The sequence below is a fragment of the Aulonocara stuartgranti genome (assembly GCF_965226115.1).
Source record: "Aulonocara stuartgranti genome assembly, chromosome: 20".
Lineage (NCBI taxonomy): Eukaryota > Metazoa > Chordata > Actinopteri > Cichliformes > Cichlidae > Aulonocara > Aulonocara stuartgranti.
In genome coordinates this window covers 20,657,579-20,682,401 of record NC_138956.1, presented here as the reverse complement: position 1 = coordinate 20,682,401, position 24,823 = coordinate 20,657,579, and the positions used below count along the sequence as shown (strand labels likewise).

At 38.7% G+C, this 24,823-nt stretch overlaps 3 protein-coding genes across 5 annotated transcripts; 1 reads left to right on the top strand and 2 right to left on the bottom strand.

Annotated features, from left to right (window-relative positions):
- Positions 1–1,233: 1,233 nt before the first annotated feature.
- Positions 1,234–11,665, bottom strand: LOC309696290 (voltage-gated purine nucleotide uniporter SLC17A9-like). 3 transcript variants are annotated; one of them, XM_082517453.1, is made up of 14 exons: positions 11,553–11,665; positions 11,297–11,456; positions 10,191–10,388; positions 9,923–10,062; positions 7,009–7,108; positions 6,796–6,920; positions 5,283–5,379; positions 5,063–5,159; positions 4,882–4,969; positions 4,746–4,780; positions 4,202–4,317; positions 2,829–2,884; positions 2,713–2,742; positions 1,234–2,618 (listed from the first exon to the last, which is right to left on the bottom strand). In XM_082517453.1, the coding sequence occupies exons 2-14, from the start codon at positions 11,419–11,421 to the stop codon at positions 2,449–2,451; spliced, it is 1,377 nt and encodes a 458-aa protein (XP_082373579.1). In that variant the 5' UTR covers positions 11,422–11,456; positions 11,553–11,665; the 3' UTR covers positions 1,234–2,448. The 3 variants fall into 3 exon arrangements, with proteins under 3 accessions (XP_082373579.1, XP_082373580.1, XP_082373581.1); XM_082517454.1 differs by lacking the exons at positions 4,746–4,780; positions 11,553–11,665 and having other exon boundaries at positions 1,235–2,618; positions 4,296–4,317; positions 11,297–11,522; XM_082517455.1 differs by lacking the exons at positions 4,746–4,780; positions 11,553–11,665 and having other exon boundaries at positions 2,477–2,618; positions 11,297–11,523.
- A 122-nt stretch (positions 11,666–11,787) lies between these two features.
- LOC309696292 (glucose-induced degradation protein 8-B homolog) lies at positions 11,788–17,937 on the bottom strand. The gene is made up of 5 exons (XM_082517456.1): positions 17,735–17,937; positions 17,254–17,380; positions 16,964–17,160; positions 16,522–16,719; positions 11,788–13,251 (listed from the first exon to the last, which is right to left on the bottom strand). The coding sequence occupies exons 2-5, from the start codon at positions 17,372–17,374 to the stop codon at positions 13,078–13,080; spliced, it is 690 nt and encodes a 229-aa protein (XP_082373582.1). The 5' UTR covers positions 17,375–17,380; positions 17,735–17,937; the 3' UTR covers positions 11,788–13,077.
- Positions 17,938–20,059: 2,122 nt separating this feature from the next.
- On the top strand, positions 20,060–22,759 carry LOC309696515 (tripartite motif-containing protein 16-like). Its single transcript, XM_082517770.1, has one exon. It carries the CDS (start codon positions 20,136–20,138, stop codon positions 21,825–21,827), a length of 1,692 nt encoding a protein of 563 aa, XP_082373896.1. The 5' UTR covers positions 20,060–20,135; the 3' UTR covers positions 21,828–22,759.
- Positions 22,760–24,823: the final 2,064 nt, after the last annotated feature.

Below are 24,823 nucleotides of genomic sequence, written 5' to 3'. Positions count from 1 at the left end.
AGAAGAAGCTGCTCCTTGAGGACAACCATTCACACATCCTATAGACAAATGCAACATTTCTAATTATGCAAATAATGGAAAATATCACGACTGTGATAAATAACGAAAATGCATAAATTACAAAAATGAAAACATAAAATATGCCGTTTCGCAGCATTTGTGCAACACATGAGGAACAACGGCTATCAGTGACTCAACAATGTGCATTTTTAAGGGTCTGATTCCCTTTCAGGATACAGACCGACAGATAGAACTGTCCATCATATCTATGAAACCTGAAATGGAAGAGAAATTAAAAAGCGCAACAATGGTCCAGTTCCGATGAAGCTGAAATATATAAACTCACCGCAGAGGGCGCCTGAACACGCCGGGTGAGATCCATTCACAGATACGTCACTAAACAAGAAACAGAATAATGTGCAGCTCATTCATCAGCAACAAGAATTATTGATTTTCATATTTGCGTCACCAACGCATACAGTACTTAAATGTATTAGATCACCACCCAGTGTAAGGTTTATGCCAGAGCTGCCTTAAATTAACAGTATTGGTAATTAACAAAATCATTTTTATATTTTTGCAATGGTCGGTACAAAAACAATAGTTATATGATATTATATTGTTATATTTATTGTGGTTATCCGTGGATTTTCAGATTTACAGTGCTGATTTATAGCTGAAAATGATAAAGTGCATAGCTGTTATGATCAAGATGCCAAATTACAGTTATTTACATGCATTCATGAACAATTAAAAATAACTTTAGTTCTTGAATGTTATGCTTTATTAATTCCTGACCTCCAGAAGTCCAGAGTGTCCGCTCAAATTTAAGCATAAAAAGGTAAATTTACTTTGCTATTGAATGTTAAGGTAACTTTCTGAACCAAAAACACTCTGTTTCAGACAGGTTTTGTTCTACTGGCTCTCTATGATGTCACAGAGAGCAATTATCTCAGACACAAGATGTGAAAACATGTTCCACACACCTGCTGTTTTGAACTCATGTTTGTGTGGGACAGCCAATCAGAAGAGAGCTGACTTTAAAGCGGGAGGACCAATACAACTGCTGCCTTAATGTGTTGTGGCCCTTACGATATTTGAGAGAGGCACCATCAATCAGAGGACGCCCTATGAGCACTTGGGAACAGTGAGAAGGAAAGACTCCCTTTAAACAGGAAGAATAAAATAAAAAGACATGTATGCCCCTTTATTTATTAAATTTATATTTTTATTTATGGAACAAAAAAAATAATTTTTTTTCTTCACGATAGAAGTGGACTTTTGTAGTGCACTTTTCCCAATTTAAGCCTGACACATTAAAAAAGTAGTTTTTATGTTACTTTTTTTACAAGACTAAAAGTTCCTATACAAGCCATATACAAGCCTATGCTTTCAAAAAAGTACTGCAACATTTTTACAAACCAAATGACACATTATTAAAATCAGCTGAATACACATTCCTAATATTGTAAACCAATGGTGAAAGTAAAAAGCCACTATTATGTTTTAAATAAAACCAAATTTAAATAGAAACTAAAGGAAAAACACCCACAAAACAAAACACCTTTTTGTAGATGTTAAATATCAACAACTGCACAGATCAAGTATAAACATTTAAAACACTTTTACGACCCAAACTTTACAGCACCATTGAAAACACCTGAATAAAGATGTTTATAATGTCATTATAAATACATATAAAAGAGTTGTTTTATTAATCCTGCTAAAGTTTAACATTAGGTCTTCAGTGCTGGTTAAAACTAAAGTATGCAACATTTAAACAAAACAAAACAAAGGAATTACAGATAACCTGAAACTCCTCCTATAAGCTCCTCCCACTAGACAAGACCCTGATCCTGAACCCTGATCTTCCAGGTAAAAGTCCTTCACCTGATGCATACTCTACCTGTTTTTATATACACTTTTTTGTTACCTGTTCTGAAAAGATCTGTGATTGGCTGAAGTCTCCCATCACATATTACATTTTCTATTAAACCCTGAAAGCAGCCCAGGAGTCCAGCTGCCTCTCAGAAAAGTTTAAATAACCTGACAGGTTATTGTGACAAATTATGACCTCTATACCCTCTTGATGCTCTACTTTCTAATACACTAAATCTGCTGCTTAATAATATAATATAATATATTATTTGGTAAGAGTGGCTAAAATTATTTTGTCAAATAGACAAAGTTTTCGACTCATATGCACACAAAATTGGGGGGGGGGGGGACTGCACGATAACTAAGGACATGTGCTCACCATTCAAAGGCTGCACTGCAACTATCCAAAAGTAGAACTTTAAACATGGCCAAACATACATACAGATAAACATTTTTGTGCGATGTATTGTGTATTACCTGATTCATCAATAAATAAATAAATAAATAAATAAATAAATAAATAAAGACTAACATGTTCTGAAAAACGTAATTATCATAAATTACTCTGGGTCATATCTCAATAATCCTGGAATACTCCACTAGGTCCACACGGCGAGCACCTCCAAAGATGAGGAAGACACCGAGACCCGTGGCATTTACTAAAGTGATGAGGGCAAAGACCACGGACCATGACTGTGTGACTTCAATCAGGTATCCTGATAAAGACACCAGCACCACCCCTGTGCAAAACAGAAAGATATCAGCCATCAGATATCACCCCCTGTGCTCAGCAATGTACACTTCTACAGTAAAGGTCAGACTTTGGCTACATACCCACAAAAGAGCCCATCATATTCATAAAACCTGAAGCAGGAAAGAAAATTTTATTAGACATTGAAAAAGCCAGACACTGGGCCAGCTTGAAGAACCTAAAAACCACAGAAACTCACCAAACAGGGCGCCTGCACACGATGGTGTCAGATCCTGTACATTCACAGAAACACCACTAAAACAGAAAAATAAGAAGCAGACGAATTTGAAGGAATTTTAACAAAGATTTACAGCAGGAGCAAACACATCAGCTACTGTTTAAAAACAAACTATTGTGATTTTTTGGTTTTTGCTTCTTATCCAGTATGATAGGATTTACCACATCTGTTGCTTAGAGGGAACTAATGTTAAAAAATAAAAACTAATCTCACAAGTATTGTTTTTAAGCAATCATCTATAGTTGAACTTACTGAACAAATTAGATTTGTGGGGGGTTTACTTGAGTCTTTTGTGTTATTTCAATGAAATACTGTGTTTTGATAGGTTAACTATGGCTTTTCATTGACTTCTCTTGACATAACTTTTACAAATTCATTCTAAGCACTAAAACCCAACATGAAACTAAACAATAAAAACTAACAAATACAACCTGGTACATTATCTGGTTTTTGTGTGTCACAAAGCTTTGCTGTCAAGCACCAATATTTTTAAATAAGACACCAGCGAGATGCAGTGTTGTTCTGAGTCACATGGTAATAAATGTGGGCACTGTAGTTTATTTTGAGTCACTGTCATGCTGTTGCACCAAATGTGCCTTGCTACTGAAAACAGAAATACATTTTGAATTTTCAGGACCATTTGCCGAAGACCTACAACCCAGCTGACTCACAGAGCCACAAATCTATTTTTTTTCTTTCTTTACTGACACTCTGCATATACAGCATGGCCCACATAAGATTCAGTGTCTAAAGCTGGTAATGGGCTTTGGGCTGTGTATTAAAAGGTGTTTCTACTGAGGGCAATTAAATATGCTGTGTTAACTGTTGAGTGTGAAGAAAGTGTTGTCATGACTCATCTTTTAACCAATTTTAGCACTGAAAATAAATGACTTTCTCTGAATATTTTTTACCCTTTCTAACAAATGTCTCTCCACTCTTTGGCAAGAAGCCACTGCAGTAATGGTGACTTGTTTACTTCTGATACTCTCGTAGATTCATATAAGAAGTTACAATAATCCAAGCATGAGGTGACCAGGGCATGAACCAAGAGACCACTATCTAATCTTTCTAGAACACACCCCTTTCTTTCTCAACACAGCACATAAGTCCTGGTTGATGGTTTGGATTAACAGGAGTCATTTTCCACACAGAGTCTACTGACCATATTATAACCTATTCTCATCTAGCGTCAAAAGCAGCACTGAGGTCAAGGAGAATGAGGATGGTGAGAAAGCCAGGATCTGATGTGAGAATGAGGTCATCAAATGTAAAAAGTGCCTGAGAAACCTATTAGTAGCTGGTCTGAGTATTTAGTATAAATCGGACATTTTTACCCGCTGGTGAAGGTGGTGAGACCCACAGCAGCACAAATGTAAATCACAGCTGCAGGAAATGTAACAACTCCAGAGAGAGGTAAAATAAACATACTTGATACTCCCATGGCAAAAAACTGAGGATCAGACAGAGAGACATACAGGTGAGTATTTAAAGGCACAGTCCACAGGCTAAAGATGAACAAAAGTGACAGCCGGGTGAGCAAATTTCTAATGGTTTGATTATGTCAATACTTAATGCAATGCACATGTTCATAGCTGTACTTCAAGATGGTCAGAATAATAAAACTGTGCACATAAAGAACAAGCGTTTGAATTTTTTTTGTAGTTTTTACACAAGTTTACACTTACAGAGCAGATAATGCAGCAGTAATCTAGAGCACTGGCATATAAACAGTTCTATGAAAGCTGCCAGGCTTGTAAATACATGTTTAAAACAGACTGCATAAATTCCCAAAGAACACTTCAGTAACTAGTCAGGACAAATCTCTCACCGCACACACGCTTTTATCAGTTCAAACAACAGCTACGCTCTCACACTTACCTGCATTATCTTTCTCACAGATGCTACACCATATCCTACAGATACCAAACCAGAACATTTCATACATCTTTAATAAAACATATTCTAACTGCAACATAACAAACATCACAGTAGAAGAGCGACCTTTTTTTGATACCTCGGTTAATGAGGAAATCTGAAACGTATCCTCCAACGAGTGCTGATGGGATTGCAGTTAGCCATGGAACAACATTATAGACCCATCCCTGCAGGAACAGACAGCTTCAGAGGGTTGTCATGTAGGTCCAGGAAACAGTGCACCATGCTTATTAGCTAAGTAGCAGTAATGGTGGAAATACCGTGGCATGAGGAAATGATTCTTTGAAGTATGTTGGCAGCCATGATAACAGTGTGTAGGATGTGCTGCACATACACATGTGAGCAAACACCATGGCCCTTAGAGAGAGAAGAAGATAGCGACCAGAGAGAGAGCAGAGGAGAGAGATGCGGTGAGGCTGGGAGACTCACACAAATATGAGGTGGTAATTATGAAAAAATAAAAGACTTTATAAGCTGTACCAGACAGGCGGCTTCTTAAAAAGGCTCAGCCAGGGTATTCTTGACAGACTCCACTCTGAGTTCTTCTTTGTTTCCATCACCTTTGGGGTAAGTTCACCTAAAACATACACTGAGCATGAGCTTAAACTACCATCTTCCATTACATTTGAGATTGATAGAGATATAAATATATCAGTAAATAAAACTAGCAAAAACGCTTTAAAACACATCGGTCTTCAGCACCTGTGTTTCATAACAAGTGCTGAAGACTGATTTCCATAAACTGGCTAACTTGCAGAAATATTTATTTTCAGTGTTTCACTACTAGACCTTCATCAGGCAAATTTTTATGACAAAAAGAAGCAGTGTTATTAAGGAAATGGCTGGAATCTTACAGCCAATCACCTTCCGCACCATAATAAATAGAAGAATGAATGCAGTGTAGTGTGTCTATTACAGGACTGTCACAGAGGGGCGTAAAACTATTCATGGTTTCTTTCACAGCTACAGCCAAATTAGATTCAGCTGTTAACCTAACATTAATGTCGACTGTTAGAGGAAGCACAGGCACAGCGAGTTCATGCAAACCCGACACAGAGGGGCCTCACGTGCAACTGCACCTAATATCTCTCTTCAACACAATATTTAAATGTTTGGGACAAAGACATAGCAGGCGTTTCTTCAAATTCTGTTTGTAGCTTTCAGTAATTTTGGAAGATTTTAAAGTATTTTTAAACACAAGAACTGAAGAAAAGTAGCTCGAGCTCTTTAAAAACAAGGTTACATTTATAAAGGAACTTGCAGGGATGTATCATTTATCTGCATAAGTGCATATAAACATAAAGGCCCATCAAATCAAACATATCAAATCAGACAGTTTGTGGAACTTCTAGATTAAAAAAAATCTCCTAGGGATCACCAGGAGACAAATATATGTCAATCCAAAAAAAGGATCCCTATCATAGAGACGCCAGATTAAAAGTCCCAAAGTCATTACACTTAAAGTCATTAGACATGAATTTATACATAAACTTTTATGCCAGTGAACTCAGGAAATGAGCAGCTGCCACAAACAGCTTCTCCATGCACCACTTTAGCATTTGGGCAACTGATTCCTATCATGATGTTTTTGAATCTACTCCTAATCTTCTGTTTTTAATATGAGCTTTGATTTTATTTTCTAATTTTCCACTTGTAATCACTCATTGGAATGTTTTTCAGTGAACAGACTTGCTAACAGACCTAGGGTGAGATTCAGACACTTCCTGAAGTACATCCAAGAAACCGGAGCAAACCACTCTGTGTGGATGATGGGCAGCTTTCAGAGGCAAGTGCCGTTTCAGGGAATACATTCAACCAGCCAGGTACAACATAAAATCTGGGATGGAACTGTGACACCAAAACTGCTTTTGTTTTCTTTAAAAAGTGATTGAAAATTATAAATAAATAAATGAAAAAATTTGAACTATCTGTCAAAGAAAAACAGTATATTAAGCCTCTTTGTTATTTAAGAATACATGATTCACTGCTGTACCTTTTAGTAAACACTGCCAAACAATGAGAGCCCAGAGTCCGGACAGGAAACCGATACTGTAGAACATGCTTTCCCAGCCATAGCGGTCGAGCATCAGGGTCCCCAACCCACCAGCTAACAATGTTCTGAAAGAGAAACAGAGATCAAGACAAAAGCATGCCATCAGAGATAAATGTATATTCATATGTCAGCTGTTATGTGTGTAAAACATACCCAAGATGTGTACCGCTTTGCAATGTGCTCATTAAAAACCCTCTCTCCCCTTCCACAACACGCTGTGAGCACAGGCTGGCCAAAGATGGGAAAAAAACACCTGTGAGAAATTACAAGACACTTTAAATTCACAGAGTATTCACCAATCAGCTACAACATTAAAAGCACATGACCACTGGGCGTTTCCCCTCTGAGGTGAATTCTGGTGTTTGGCATAGGGTGGTCAGGATCCTTTATATCCAGGATTAGTGTTGATAGCATGCGGCACATATCAACATACAGGAAATGAAGAAAAACTCTGGTGTTATAGTGGTGAGGGCCACAAGCCAAAACATGTCAGTCAAACAATAAAGTAGTGTAAGTGTGGGAGTATTAACCTCTCCAGACTTTGTCCTCTTCCTCTTGGACTGGAAGCTGGTGAAGTTGCACCCACAGTTGTGCACACAAAAGTTCACTACATTTACAGTCAGAAAAAGGACTGCTGTCGTTTCAGATCTATTATACATGTATGCTAGCCAAAAAAAGACACCTGCAGAACCCTGCAGAACTCGGGGGAGGAACTTGTGAGCCTGAGCTACCCCATCTACAATATGTTTAATAAACCTGGAGAACTGAAGGTTTTATTTGAAGGACTAGTTCAGCTTGTGGTCAGATATGGCTGCGCTTACTTTTGGAAAACTTATGCTAAACATTATGAATCACATTCCCCGAGTGGTAGCATGAAATCTGTACCAGGAACCAGCTTCCTTAAACTAGAGCAAGCTCAACATGCATCTGTCATTGTAACGGGTCATAGCCACGCAATTACTAAAAACAAAACAAAGCAAGCAAAAGAAAAAACACCATGTTGAACTTGTGTGATTTTACTCTGCCTGACAAAACCAGTATGTTGGCATGGCTACACTTGAAGGTTAATGGCATTAAAATGGCACAACACTCAGCTGGATATGTTTTGTACTTTTTGAAAGTGAAACCAGCAACAAGTCAAAAATTCTGTTTGAAAATCTGCCTGCTCGCACTTCTGACTGGGAACACTCACTTCCTAACATTTATGCTTGTTGCCTAGCAACTGCTCTCAGTCAAGAGAACAAACAAACCACAAATTCCCATTTTTATACTTTGGTTTTGAGCAGCTAACAAACTGGATAAAACAACTTAATTGCTGCAGCTTTTCGCTACTTGGAGTTGTTTTCATCACACTATTTATGCTGCTCATCTCAACAGACCAGTCACAGAGTTGTGATTTCATAGTTGCAGCTTGGAAAAACAAGACTAAAGTGTGGCTCATTTTATAATATAATATTTAAAGATACGATTGTTTTATCCTTTTGTCCACCACAAAGAGCTTTAACCCATGGGACTGAGTTCTGTGTGTCAGAGGAAACCAGAAGTATAAATGTGGAATTAAGCTGTGACCTCGGTAAACACTTTCTTGATTGCTTAATGGGTTTGATCACTGGATTTAGGCAAAACAGGATAAAAGATTGGGTCTGTTTTGCTAATTATGGTCAAAAAAGATTCTGCAGAGCATGCTCACTGAACTCTAACATGCGACGTCTTCTCTTTTATTGTTAGAGCCACAGCTCGCTCACCAAGTTTGGGTTCATAACACCAAGATGGTAAAAACACTCAGCTCGACGATGCATGACTAACTTTTGACTCATAGGTAGCCTGCTCAACCAGGTGACCTGTAGCAGTGTGCCCATTTCTGAAAGCTTTTCTTCTTTTTTGTTGGAAACTTTTGACATCACAGTAACATGATTGGTCATTTCCCATGATGGCCCAGGACTACCATTGATTACAAAGTTATGATAACATCACCAGCTATGGGTTATCAGATCCACCGTCCACCAACTGACTGTTTCCAGTCTCTCTCACTACTTTGTATTTACTGAACAGGCATCAGAGTGTTTTTGTCTTATTCAATGTTCAGCATGAGACTGAAGATGGGCAACAAGCTTGGACTGCAGTAATCTCCAGTGAGTGTTCTCTTCAATGCAGTGATTTGCTGGAAAGCATTAAGAGGGACTAGGAAAGACTGGTTAGGACAATGGGCTCTGCAGTTATGGCATGCAGCTTAAGCCCTTGCATCAGTGGTTGAAAAAAAGAACTAAATAGACAGCTGTCTGTCATGAGCTTGCTCAGTAAGAGACTCCTGTGGCTGTCTTGTACTACTTTGAGATCGAGGAAGTCTTTTGTCTGCTGGGCTGTCCAACTCTTCAGTGCACCACAGAAGGGGAGACAGATCAAGACACTGACTTTTCAGCCTAACTATCTGCAAAGCAGCGTAAAACTCTTAACCCTGGCTCGATTTTTTCTCTGTACACATGCAAATTTACACTTTTTTAGTTTAGTTTAATTCAGTTGCCTGTGTGAAAAAGACAAACTGGACTTCTTCTGTCACCAAAGAGGCTTCTTTAATAAATCCCTGGTAGGGGCCGACCCCTTTGGAGGTGGTCCTGAGGGTTGGGTCATTAACCCACTATTGATCATGTGATTTACACGAGCCAGTGCGTGAAAAAAAGGCATGGGTCATTATCATCACCAGGGGCAACTATGTTTTGGCTACCCACAATCCATGCTTGAGATTGTTTCTTCCACTCGCACCTTGGTGACCCCAACAGCTCACAGGATGGTGGGGTGGGACAATGTCTCACCGAGGTTTCATCCGGTGACAGTAATGATCCACACCGTTTTTCACACTTTGGCCCCTGTCACGGGTTTATTACCTGCCAGTTTTTGGAATTGACATTTTTGCACAGACAAGTTTTTAATAAATGTGTTGTTTTATATTGTATTGCTTTGCACCGTTATGTATATTTTTTGTGTTTTAATGTAAAGTGCTTTGGGATTTTGATCTGTATAAATGAATTGTACATTCTTACTAGAACATAATCACTGGTAGAATACTAACCTTGTGATATTCCCATGAGAAACCTGGCCACAGTCATGAGAGCCAGGGTGTGAGAGCCAAGATGGGCCAGCAGAGGAGTGCCAGCTGTGATCAGAGCCCATGATGATGCAGAGAAGAACAGGACACGCTCTCCTCCCACTCTAATAAACAACAATCATTCACAGAGCAACATCCTGAAACTCAAAATCTAACTTCACAGTAAACAGACCTGGAAGGTTATTTGCTCATTAAGCGAAGTCATGTGTGCTTTAACGCATCACATCCTTACCTGTCACTCGCGTGTCCTCCCAGGATCTGTGTGAGACAGTAACCCCAGAAGAATCCACCCAAAACCACCCCGGAATCAATTTTACTCCAATGAAACGTAGCAGCCATTGAGACGGCGCAGACAGGCATGGCCATCCGCGCACAATAGAGGAAGCAGGTGCCCATAAACAGCATCACGATCCATTTTCGAGCCAGGGATCTGTAAGGCAAACAGCTCTTGCTTATATAGTCAGATTTTGCAGTAAACTGCTTCCAGCGAACTGGGTGAGCGAAAACCAGTCTAGTGATGTCAGCAGCACTAAACAAAGAGTCTATAGCCACTGTGTGCACCTGCACTTGGACAAATGCAAATGCTCATACTGGCAAGTAAATATCCTCACAGAGATGGTGTTTGACGTGCTGGTGTGATAATGTTGGTTTAGTGCTTTAACGTGCTAATATTTGTTAATTAGTACTAAACACAAAACACTCCAGAGGCTCATGGACATCTCAATATTTTTGCAAGTAAAGCAAAGACAAAAGTCATTACATCTCAGGTGCAGCATAATTCTTTATACAGGGCTTCACAGCAGTCTGTGCAATAATCAAGAAGTTTAAATAATATATTTAAAAACACTGATGTCAATTTGTTGGTGCTACATCTAGTTGGTAGATGCTGAGAAACTCCACTTCTAAGTGAAAAATTTCACTTGTCGGTGATAAAATTAAGCTGATGTCTTTAGCAAAATGTAATCTCAGTTCATCTGGGAGTTGCTGAGACATTTGAGCCTGGACAAAGCCAGATGAACATGTAAAAACACACCAAACTAAATAACATACCTAAAAAAGATAAAGAACTACCAGTACCTTTGTTTTCACTACTACTGTGTATCATATCGGTCTTTACATTTCTAGTGAATAGTTACAGTACACATGTAATTTCTTTTGTCACTTAGTATCCAGTTGCCATTGTTCTTATAAAAAACAAACAAAAAAAGGCATTGTGAGTTAAGACAGCCATTTAGTGTATCAAATGAGTACATGTTTCAAGTGAGCTCTCAGTAATACCCTGACAGACTACAATCTAGTCATTAGCTGTTTTCTTAGTCAAATCTTTTGCCGTCTCACCTTGGCCATAGGTTTCGGTCTCCCGACTCCTCTTCTTTACATTCATCAGGCTCACAAATCTTAGGATCCAATAAAGAACCATTAGAGTCCTTCTTGTCGGCTCCTGATGTGTGTTTGTCAGCCATTCAGAGAACGCTGCCGTAGCTGTTATCTCTGCAGCCTTTCCGCAATAAAGAAGCGTCATTTAGCTGAACCTCACAGCCTCAGGCAGATGAGCCTAACAGGTCAAACTTGTTTGAAGAAAACTCAAATGCACCTGGTTGTGATTTGCAGTGCAGACAGCAGAGGTCTCTGGTGGTTTTAGTGGATACAACATTTGCATGTTTCCCCTATAAAGGGCAGATGAATTTCGATATGAATTTTAAATCAAAATCCAGGTAATTTAAAATCTTCAATGAACTTTTATCTGATTAAATTAACTTTAATTATTGCATCTTTTTATAATTTACATACATGTACACTCTAAACTCAGAAAATGCCAAAACAACCAGTTTATGGTTCACAAAAGTTTATTTTAATAATTGCAAATCTGAGCTTAGAAATGTGGAATAATAAAAGGGATGTGAGCTTTCTGGGTCAAAGCCAGTTTCTATAAAGACAACACAACCTTAAAAGAAATTAAGGATGGACAACTAGCAGCAAGTTTGTTTCTTTTTATAAAAATAAACAAACCAAACAAAAATAAACACGCACAAGTACTTTCCCCCCCCATTTGGAAAAAAAAAAAAAAGGGACACTTACATGCAGGTAAAGTGAAAGTACCAATGGCTTTGAAAAGTGGAAAAATGATAGCACTCTTCAAAATACCTGTTTAGGGACCAAAAGTATCAGCTTTGGGTCATTTTAAGTTACTAAAACAAAGCCACTGACTAAAGGAAACTGCTCCCGTCTGAATTAATTTCATACGCGAGGGGGTTGAACTAGACAGTAGCCATAACTGACAGCTCCATCATCCAGATACAGGAGCCCTTTCTCTCAATCCTGCATGATCATCATGCAGGATTGGCTGAACTTAACCAGAACGTTAAACCTGTGCAGCAGGAAAAACCATTTGGAGCATGTTGGAGGCAGTGCACACTGTAGATATCAGAAAAGGCCTCAACTCAGTAAGAAACCAACTCCGTTTGGACTCCCTTCACCTTCTCAAACACTTAAATAATGAATTTACAAGGCATCCCATAGACACAAGGTACAATCAAACTTCACGGCGTAAAAAGCATGTGGCTGATTTTAAAGCTGACAAAAAAAAGAGGCAAACGAAAATGAGAGTAAATAAAATCATAAATATTACATTGTTAAAATTAGATAAAGTGTAGATTTCCATTTATTTGAAAAATAGTCACTTTTTCTCATTTCACCAGTCTCAAGAGTCTCAATCCCCCCCTCCCTCCCCGTTCTATGCACAGTACCAACAGTGCTCATTCACACCATCAACTTTTCCTGGCAAAGTAAAGTCTGGTGGGGAAAATGTTCACGATAAATAATACTACCATCGTAGCTTAAAAAGACAAAATATAAAACAGCAATTTAAATTTTGTTGTCTCTGAGAGCTACCTAAAAATCCAGGTTCTGTACTGAAACTAAATAATTTCTGCCACTTTGCAAATACAGCAATTTACAGTTTGCACAATGAGTTAAGTCTTACCTCTCATGAATGAAACATGAAAAAAAAGAAACACTGTAGCATTTGTTTTTACATATATGTTACCTGGTTGTCACACAGTCACTGACTGATCATAAATTAAGGGGAAGTGGAAAGTGGTGGTTCTTGTCTGTTGTGTTCACTTGGGGTCCTCGATGGTGCCTGTGCTAAGGTCAGTCATTTTGGGGTATTTCACCTTCTTCTGGTCCAGCTCATTTTGAGCCCACAGCAGCAACTTCAGCAGTTTGGCCAGTTTGGGTGTCGACTCCCTGTTTTCATAGTCCAGCACAGCCTGGTTCACCTCACTCCACACCTGTGCACCGAGATGTGTGCGATAGTCAAATTGAAATAAACAAATTTTTATTGCTGGCATTCACTGCGCTCTTAATGTTTATATTCAGCTTCACATGACTCCACAAAACAGGAATTAAAACACTCTGAGACAGCATACCTGGCAACCCTAACCATATTTTGAAGAAAGTCAGGACTATTTTTTAAGTTAATAATTTTTTTTATATCTGCCATTTAGAATTTTTTTTTGTTCCCTGTATGCCAAGACGTGGGAAAACAATTTAAGACAAAGAAAAAAGGAGTAAAAATATAAACAACATTTATCACAAATGTCCTGGATGTTGCTGTTTATGATCATTACAGCTTATTTTCAGAAGTTTGTTTATCTGTCAAAACAAATACAAGCTGATTTATTAATAAGCATCATGTCATTGCCAGGATGACTGACACATTTATTAGTGACTTTCTTAAAGTGTGCATTACCAAAAATGTCATCATGTGATGAAATGGACAACTTCTAAAATACAGTTTCTTAAATTATTGACTGCCTTGCTCCTGTCAAAAGCACCCTGGAGAAACAGCTAAAAGGTAAAGATGGCAAAAAGAATCTCCAGGAGATCTGAGAGAAAATACAGACAAAAGACAATTACAAATTAATTTTGTAATCTATAAAAATGCCCTTTACTGCTACACCAATGAAACCAAATCAGCCAGACAACCCTTCACATCCCAACTGATCAACAATAGCCAGTCTAATTCTGCTTTTTCATTTTAATGCATTGATAAACTATTTAATCCCCAAAACCATACCAACTGAATTTGTTTCAACAAATAAATGTGATGAATTTGCATCTTTCTACAAGAAAAGGTAACATCTCAGCCTTTCAAAGTAATTTATCTAGGATGGACTAGGGCTGGGCCATATCATACCGTTCACGGTAATACCGGTATAATGTTGGGCAACAATAAGAAAATGAAATATCGCAATAGAATATGGGTAAAACGCGCATGCGCAGTGCCTTTGTTTTTATACGCACATGGCGGAAAAAGCATGGCGGCGACGGAGAATGAGAAGAGCGAAAGCGGATCGTTGAATGAAACGGATGAACCAGAATTGGTTTGTAAAAATGCTGCAACTTCAGTGGTGTGGAACTGGCTTAGCTTTCGTCCATCAGATACACAACAAAGCACTATTTTTGCTAAAGCATGCTAGCAAAAATGTTATTACCGTGTTATTACCGTGTTTTTTTGGAAAATACGGCACACTTAAAATCAATCCTTTGTTTTCTGAAAATGGACAGTGCTCCTTATAATCCCGTATGCCTTGTGTATGAATTCTGGTTGTGTTTACTGACCTTGAAATGATTTTATGTGGTACACGGCGCTCGAAAATCTGTCAAATGTTTTAGTACGACTTTGCTAAGCTATGAACCCGCACCGCTTGATGGATTGTCGGAGCATTACGGCTATCGTAGGCAAGAGCCTCGCGGAGTGATACGTACTGTGCTTCAACATAATATTACCATATTGTGTGTGTATAACCTCTTTTTAAGTTTTGTGGATATTCTACATGGTTATGCTGAGGATATGTCGGCCAATTTCCACTGGAAATGCCTTTTGGTTAAACTGTCAGCAAGGAATTTGCATTTGTACTGTTAAATTTTTATATAACTTTAATGCACACAAAAAACAGCTGCTTGTTTAAGTAAAAATACATTGATGGGTTGTTGTTGTTGTTTTTTTGCACTAATAAAGTTGTGGAGTTGTAAAGTATTTTGTCTAGTGTTAATTATATCGTCAGTTATATCGTTATCGCAAATTTTCAAATGTATATCGTGATAAATATTTTTGGTCATATCGCCCTGCTCTAGGATGGACTCACTTTCTGATCAAATTGCTGCCACAAGATCAATGTCCACTTTATCACCTGTAAATTCTAAAGATCTGGAAGAAGTTATTTAAGAGTTAAAGCCTTGCACCTCTTTACTTGACCCCATCCCCATCAAACTATTCAAATCTGTGTCTCACCATTTAGAAATAATTTAGGAAATATTATTAATTGCTTAAATGTACTGTAATCCCACCATGACCATAGAAATGACTTCTATCCACTGGTAATTAATAATTATAATAACCTATTTCTATGTTTCATTTCTCAGCAAAGTATTTGAGGAGTTGCTCAAGAGTCAATCTTTTGTTTATTACCACCTCCCACTTGGTACTGTCATAAAGAATAATAATATAACCTGCCATTCTTATGCAGATGAAACACAGCTGTGATTATCTAACCTCTGTTCAAAAAATAATAATGTGATGGCATTAACTGTTGGATGTCTCAAAACGTTTTAGAACTTAAAAGAAATAAGCCAGGAAGCTTGTTGTTCCAAAAAGTCAGAGACCAAAAATACTGTTCATATTTTCATCCATTTCTCTGAAACGCAGTGAGCAAGTCAGGAACCGTGGCATAATTTTGGACAGTGATCTCAGTTTTGATAACCACAACATTAAGGTTACCAGAATTGCCTTCTGTCACTTTAAAAATACATCTAAGGTTAGAATTTTCACATCTCAAACCAACACTGAGAAAATGTACCGTGCATTCATCTAGGTGAGATTATTGCAACACTATTTGCAGGCCTGTCTAAATCACCACTAGGACATCTTAAGCTTATCCAAAATGCAGCAGCCAGAATCCTGACAGGACAAACCCTCCATTGGCTTCCAGTACAATACAGAATCACCTTTGAAATTCTTCTATTAGTTCACAAAGCTCTCAATGGTTTGGCCCCCAGTACATCTCTGACAGTGTCTCCAACCCAGTCAGACCTCTCGGGTCATCAGCTTCAGATCTTTTAACTGGTCCCAGAATCAGATCTCAGTCTACTGAGTGTGCATTCAGTTACTGCAGTCCTGTTTTTTTAATAAAAGCTGCCTGCTGACTTGAGATCAATTATATCTGTGTGTACATCTAGAAATAGATTCAAAACCTTTCTATTCACACAGGCTAACAGTTTATATGCATTTTTCTTTTCTTTCATATGGTTTTGTTCTGTTTTGCTGGTTTCATTGCCTTAAGGGATTGTAAACCTACAGTTATTAAATTTCTTTAATTTATGTGTTAAGCCCAATGAGTTTCAAGTGATGAAATGTGCTATATAAATAAAATGATCATCATCTGGCTGCTGGATCTCTTATTCCAATTTCAGATCCACAAGAGTCTACAATACTGGATGCATGCAACATAAATGTCAAATAGATGGCCAGCTTTACAGTCAGACTAAAGCCTGCCCACCTTTTGCCGCTGCATCATGTTGAGCAGATCTCCAAAGGGTGACTCTTCTGGGTTGTCAAATGCCAAAAGGGCTAGCGTTCGCTCCATCTCTGTCAGACACTCTCGGCTCTCCTCCCCCTGCTCTGCCAGCTGTGTCTGAGCAAACTCCAGCGCTGACTCAGTTTCTCTTAGCCTGATTAACTCAATCAAATGTTGCTGCTGCAAGAGGGGAAACGAAGCAGTGAGTGTTGACGTTCAGGCTTTGTCTTGTCAAACTTTATCTAATATCACAATAACTTCCTTTTCCTGTGGGAGGAGAAAAAGAACATAATCTCATCACAGGCAATGGCAGGATAGGTTATTAGAGAAAATGCACTGCAAAGCAGAGCAGACCTACATCAGATGTCTTACTGTTATTTCCAACGTTAAAATTAGAGCCCTGCACAGCTTTTCGGAAACGCACCTGCAGATGAAAATACAGGTATCGATTGGTGTCGAGCAGCTCCGGGTGTAAGCTGTTAATGAGTGCAATAGCTTCCTGAATCTGGCCCTTCAGGATCATCTCTCTAATCTTTATCCTTTCATCCAAAGAATCCAGGTCCACACTCGGCTCGATACCAGACTCCATCCGGAACTTCTCTGCTGCCTCTTTGAAGCCCTCTTAAATCAAACACAGACAGACACAAAGAGATAAACAAGACTTTACAATTTGTAAATTCAACTTACAGGTTGTATCTTCAATCTATGCCTCACCTGTCACCAGGTAATTCATAATGAGCCGATTCATATCCGCCCTCTGTATGTGAACGTTGTTTAATTTGTCCATCCACTCTTCTTTTGTGATGTCCTCTGGCTTTTCGGCATAACTCATCATTGGATCCTGAAAAGTATTAAAAAAAAAAAAAAAAAAAAACACAAACAAACAAACAAATACTGTAAACGTGAGCAAGACTGACACAGCTTGGTCACAGTTTGTACCTACACGAAGATCGACGGGACAACCGTGCAAATAAGACCAATATTACAAAATGAACACGCACAGAAATCAAACACGCAACGGGTTAAAAAGTAAAATTAATAACACAACATTTCTGATGCCTAAATTGGTTTTACACGATTGAAAATCTTGCTAAAACATAACGGGAAAATTCTCCGAGGCTTTCAAAACAAACCCATTTCCTCCTGAGCAACAGCCCTGACCATTTAGCAGACAGCGAGCGTTTTCATGGCTTACCGTGCAAACACAAGGTCCGGCGATTATGCTTTCCTGCACGCGTTAGGAATCAATAATCAATAAGCACTGCTCAGCCCTCTCAGCGCTTTAGAAGAATAAAATAAAATCATAAACAACGGACACACGTTCAGGGTTTCCGCAGCTAGCTAACTAACCAAGCTAATGTGATAACCTCGCGATAGATGCGTCGGTCTTGCGAGCTCTTCGATTGGCGCTAGGTGTGACGTCACGGTTGCCGAGGAACAGTAACGGTGAGTGCAGTGGGAGATAGTGATGGGAATTCCGACTCTTTTTAGAGAACTGACTCTTTCGGCTCGTCTCACTAAAAAGAGTCGAGTCTTTCGACTCCCAACCGACTCTTCAGGTTGTTTTGTTGCTTTAATTTATTATCAAGAACAATATAAAGTTATGCACAAAAGGAATTACAGTGGAACCCCAACTTATGAAGACCCCATTTAACGAAAAATTCAAGTTACGAAGGCACTTAACAGCAATATTTCTGCCCGTGGTACGGCAAAATGCCTGCGTAACGAAGTAGATAAAATGCAAAAAATTTTAAAAAATAAATTAAATTCCATAATGTTATGTACATGTGCACATACGTATGTATGCATTTATACGCATGCTTTCTTCAACCTCCGCCACCTCCTCCTCCACCAAGAACTTCGTCTTCAGCCAGCATCGCCTCACTCAAAAGGTGATGGAAAAAGGTGCTTCGACTTACGAAAATTTTGACTTACGAAAGACCCTCTGGAACAAATTAATTTTGTAAGTCGGGGTTTCACTGTACTAATGTAAAAAAAAACAAAAAAAAAAACGTGGTTATTTATATATGTTTACATGTAAATATCCGATTGCAGTTTGTAGATGCTTCGGAGTTTGTATGTGTTTTGGAGTTTGTACGTGCTTTGTCTCTAGGGGCCACCATAAATATACTTTTATTTATTCACTCCACATAAAATGTAATAAACAAATCATATAATGCAAAAAACAACATTCTTCAGAGTTTGTACGTGCTTCTGAGTTTGTACGTGTTTTGCAGTTTGTACATGCTTCGGAGTTTGTATGTGTTTTGGAGTTTGTACATGCTTTGTCTCTATGGGCCACCGTAAATATACTTGTATTTATTCACTCCACATAAAATGTAGTAAATAAATCATATAATGCAAAAAACAACAATTTACATACAACTATTTATATTTCAACTTTTAACTGTTAAATTAAATTTAACTATTAAAATTTTCAGCTTATCCTTTTAAACAAATTTAAAGTGAAACAACACAAAACACTGAAAACCACAACATAATTAAATATAAATTAAAATATACAAAACAAAAAGAAGATGCAAAAAGAAAGATCTGTCATATAGGCCTGCATGAATAAACTTCCTGAACTAAAAATTGTTGTGGATGATTACTCTACCTTTCTAATATGATGTTGTTGTCCTTGGCTCTCTTTCTCTCTCTTTCCCTCCACACTGTTCCTGTGCTACTGCAAGTATAACTACCGCCCCTCCCCCCTCTGCTCAGCGCTCGCGAGGAGCGAAGCGGAAAAAAAGTGCGAGAGAGAGAGAGGGTGAGAGAAAGAAAGAAAAAACACAGCTCCCAATAAGGAGTTGGATCGCATCGGTCACTTCAAAGAGTCGGCTCTAAGAGCCATTTCGTTCGCGACCGACACATTACTAGTGGAAGAACCAACCGGAACTACTGATTAAATTAAAAGTCGGACAGCATTTTCTTATTTAATGCGCCCATAGGTTCAGTTTGAAATTATACAAACATTTAGAGGAACAATACAGGCAAAAATAAAGAAAAGATGGACAGATACATGTCATAATATAAAAATATTAACTTGTGAAATCAAGCCCCTACCTCATTTTTAATCAACTGAGAATTTAGCAATAGTAAACTGCTAGTAAATTGTGGACTTTATTAATATTTATTAAAATACTAATATGTACTAATATAATAAAATTCTGTTATGACAAGAAACTATAGGAACAAAAATTTAAAAAAGAATATGTGTTCTGTGTGTCCCGTTCTGTGTGACTGGTATGGGAAATGCAGTTTATTTCATGTGTCTGTATCTGACTTTGGGTCAATTGCTGTTGTTTTAAATGTTATAGCTGTCTTTACTTGACTATATATGACATTTAACTGAGTACAGCCTAAACACAGAGTACTGTTCCTCTTCTTGGAATGAAAAACAGCTTCTAACACTTCTTCTTTAAATACCGGAGCTCCTCTCTGTCTAAACATTTGTGTGTTCCCTCCCCTTTGGACCTGCACTTTAGAGATGGGCGTAACCAAAATGTGGTGACGTGTATTGCGCAAACACGATTCTTACATTCAGTGGTCAGAGCAGTTTAAGTTCTCAGGAAACGAAACTCACACAGGCACAGATGCTGAGAGGTAAAATGGCACAGAAAGGAGTTCAGCTGCACCCAGAAAGCTTCTCTTGTTCAATCTGTTTGGATATACTAAAGGATCCGGTCACAATTCCCTGTGGACACAGCTACTGCATGGACTGCATTAAAACCCACTGGGATGAAGAGAAGAAGAGAATCTGCAGCTGCCCTCAGTGTAGGCAGGCCTTCACACCGAGACCTCTCCTGGTGAAAAGCACAATGTTAGCAGAGTTAGTGGAGGAGCTGAAGAAGACCGCACTCCAAGCTGCTTCTGTTTATCAGGGCTGTGCTGGTCCTGAAGACGTAGCCTGCGATCTCTGCACAGGAAGAAAACTAAAAGCTGTGAAGTCCTGTTTGGTGTGCCTGGTCTCTTACTGTGAGCAGCACCTTCAGCCTCATTATGATGTGGCTCTTTTAAAGAAACACAACCTGGCAGACCCCTTCAAGAGGCTCCAGGAGAACATCTGCTCTCTTCACAGTGAGGTGATGAAAATTTTCTGCCGTACTGATCAGCAGAGTATCTGTTATGTCTGCTCTTTAGATGAACATAAAGGCCATGAAACGGTTTCAGCTGTAGCAGAAAGGTCTGAGAGGCAAAGAGCGCTCGAGGTGAGTCGACTGCAAATCCAGCAAAGAATCCAGCACCGAGAGAAAGAAGTGAATGTGCTTGAGCTGGAGGTCAGGGCAATGAGTTTCTCCGCCGATAAAGCGGTAGAGGACAGTGAGAAGATGTTCACTGAGCTGATTCGTCTCATCCAGAAAAGAAGCTCTGATGTAAAGCGGCAGATCAGATCCCAGCAAGAAACTGAAGTGAGTCGAGTCAAAGAGCTTCAGGAGAAGCTGGAGCAGGAGATCGCTGAGTTGAAGAAGAAAGATGCTGAGCTGAAGCAGCTCATAGACACAGAGGATCACAATCTGTTTCTGCACAACCATCCTTTACTGTCACCACTCAGACAGCCTACAGACTCATCTAGCATCAATATCCGTCCTCTGAGGTACTTTGAGGATGTGAAAGCAGCTGTGTCAGAAACCAGAGAGAAGCTACAGGATATCCTGAGTGAGACATGGTCAAACTTCTCACTCATAGTCACTCAAGTGGATGTTTTACTGTCAGTTCCAAAACCAGAGCCAACGACCAGAGCTGGATTCTTAAACTATTCACGTGCAATCACCTTGGATCCAAAAACAGCAAACAAATGGCTGCTCTTATCAGAGGGGAACAGAAAGGCAACATTAATGAACCAACAGCAGTCTTATTCTAATCATCCACATCGATTCACTGCATGGTCTCAGGTTCTGAGCAGAGAGAGTCTGACTGGACGGTGTTACTGGGAAGTGGAGTGGATAGGGATAGGATCTCACATTGCAGTCGCCTACAAAAATATTGTCAGAGCAGGGTGGGGGGATGAATGTAAATTTGGACGCAATGAGAAAAGTTGGGCTTTGAGTTGTCACAAAAAAGCATATGAATTTTGGCACAACAACAGCCACACTTCCACCTCAGGTCCTCACTTCTCCAAAATAGGAGTGTACCTGGATCACAGTGCAGGCATCCTGTCCTTCTACAGTGTATCTGAAACTATGACCCTTCTCCACAGAGTCCACACTACGTTCAGTCAGCCGCTCTATGCTGGATTTTGGCTTTTCTCAGGTGTCAAAACCACTAAATTCTGCAAACTCAAGTAGAGAGGAATCTTTCATTTGTAGTGGCTTTAAAGTTGTATTTCACCATTACTTTCACACTTCATAATTAGCTATTATGCTATATGGAAGGTTGTTTCTGCCACTGAAAAACAACATCCATAAAATAAAACCTTGGGTTATGTATACTTCCTCAGTGGCAGAAACAACCTCCCATAGGCTGCTGCTCTGCATGATTATTTTTATTTACAAAACTATTTCTGCACATGACATTGTAAACTGCTTTACATATTTGCCAAAAAATTCTTTCACTTTTGCCTTGAAAATAAAAAGCACAGTGTTATATGAGAGCAACACATTTACAAGAGTATAAACACAAATGTTAAGTGAAACACAAAATCCAAACTGTAACTGAGATGTTTGTTGCATTTTTCATTTTTGAATTTGTCTCCACATATGTTGCATTTCTTAATTTTTTTTCACTCCTGTATAAATGTTGTCTTTGTCGCCCTCTTAATGTACAGTTCACTTAAAACCAAACATAGCCTTTGTGTTTTGTTTCTCCAACATTCGTTTGACATTAATGGTAGAGTTTCCTCTATGATCTTTCAGTGCTTACACTACACTGTACATGTCTACTTTAGAGACATTTCTGAGACTGACCTGCTTGAGAACATTTTAGCCATGGATGCAAAAGCACATGGACTGTGCTACAGTTTCCTTTTTCATATGATGGACTGAACACAGGAGGTATCTGCTTTTGACTATGCAGAGATGAATCTGATCCCATTTCTACCTGTGTCTACTGTTTTATGATTTCACTGAAGTTTGCTCAACTTTAATTGTCAGGATATATGTTTACTCCAGCTCTCATGATGCAAAGGAATGAAACAGACTTATCAAATGTGCTTCGATTAGGTGCACAATGTGAAGTTCATCATTTTTCTTACAAATAAACATGTAATGACAAACGTGAACAGCTGTGCTTATTTGGGAGACACAGAATGTTTTGTAAACAACTTTATTTTGTATAAAACAATATTGAAGTCATGTCTTGACCCTGTGCAGTGTGTGGACGCTGTGCACACAATCGCCTCATTCACTGCAGTAAACACGCACGCTAGTTCACATGACTGACTCTGTCTCCATGGTTACATTATATTGTATATTATTAAACAGATTCCAAAGATACCGCCAAAGCCCTCTGCAGCTGTAACACTTTCACTCTTTGTAAATTATTTCATATTTTTGACAGTTATGAAGAAAGGACATGTTTTTTAAGGTCATACACTAGGCGGTTGCTATGGTGGTTGCTGTGGGCTAGGGTGGACGGCGCGTTCAATTCCTCATGTTAGCCGTCTGCCTTTGGAGGGCTGCGTTCCATTTCAAAGTGGCGACTGTCTGCTGTAACTCGAATTCAAACCCAACTTTGGTCTTTAAGAAAAGGCCTTTCATAGCCATTCACAACACACACACAAAAGCACTTTGCCTCACCATGGTAATGCAGCTTTACTAAAACCTGATATCTGATATAAAACAGAAAAATGAAGCAACTAGAGGTTTAATGATGAAGACTTGGGGGTCTGCAGTTCTACTGAATTATAGAATTGACTGAATTGGAGTTTAGAATCCACTTTTTTAGACTGTTACTGTTTCATTGTTCACCTTGTTACCTTGTTATATCATAAATAAGGTTTATCTATGTGAGTTTGATGAACTATGTGATGGTGTATTTTTCCAGTGTTAGTTCTGCTCGCTATTGTGCAGGTAGAATATGGTAAGTGTTCATAGTAATTCATAGAAATTCAAAAGCTGGCTCTATCTGCACCCCTTTAATATTTAATAAACTCTTAATTACAGTTAGAGTGTGGCTGGTAAAGATGAAAAGACATACAGAATGCAAAATGTCTGAGTTTGGTGATATTTGTGAGTAACAAACAAACCAAATAACTGATACCAAGTAACCAGGTAGTTAGAACTGGATGGCAGCATGTGTTTAGAGTGACTGCTTTATAGTTACTGTAGTTAGGTAAGTATACTTACCAAAAGCAGAAGCACACAGATGAACAAGAATCAGATGCTGAATGTTGCAGGAACATGCTCATGTGTGGTGGTCACTGAATGCTGCTCTGTTCTTTTGTCACTTGTCTCAGTCCTTCTGGAAGTTGGCATGTTAGACAGTCCAATAGTGATATCCTGTCAAAGATATCTACAGTCAAAGTTGGATGTTCATTTTTGTCTTTTAAACATGTTCCTGTATTTTAAAGTACTCTAATTTAAGGCTCAAATGGCTCTCTAAGCCATTTAAGAAAATGTAGTTTGTTTCCTGAGCGCAGGGCTGCTGCAGCTTGTGTTTCCCTCAGAGTGACTGACCTGGGTTAAAGATGGCAAACAGGATTTAAACGGAGAGCGATGGACACTTAGAAAACTGCACAGCACTTTAGAGGCGAACCCACTTTATGAGCAGCTGATATCCAATCACCGGCACACAGCTTTAAAACCTCCGCTGAGTTTTAGCTCTCAGTAGAGTTTAAACACTGGACATAATTCACTCAGGTTCTGTCTGTTGGGTCACATTTACTTCACTGTTTTATTTACAACTGAGAAACTGAGTTTCATAACTGCATAATTTTACTGAAGTTTAATGTCTCACTGGAGCACATGTTAGACTGAACCATCTGGTGCTCATATGTGTTGGATTTTTTTAACCGTGACTTTTGAATTTAAAAAAAAAATTTATGCAAGGAGGAACGAGAAGGTTCCTCCTCGGATACTGAAAGACTCCTGTCTGTCCAGAAATATTACATTATCTGTTTGTTAATAGTTATTCAACTGTAAAATAAAAATAAATGAGGTTAATATATGATTTGTGAGGTGTTTTGTTTTGTTTTTTGATGTTGGTGTTTCGGTCATGTTACCTTTAACTCTCAAAGGCTTGTTAGAAACTATGAAACACATTGTGCAGACTTCTAGATGTTAGAAGAGAACTAATACTGCTCATGAATGAGACTAAAGGCAGGAAGCTGTCCTTTATAACTAAA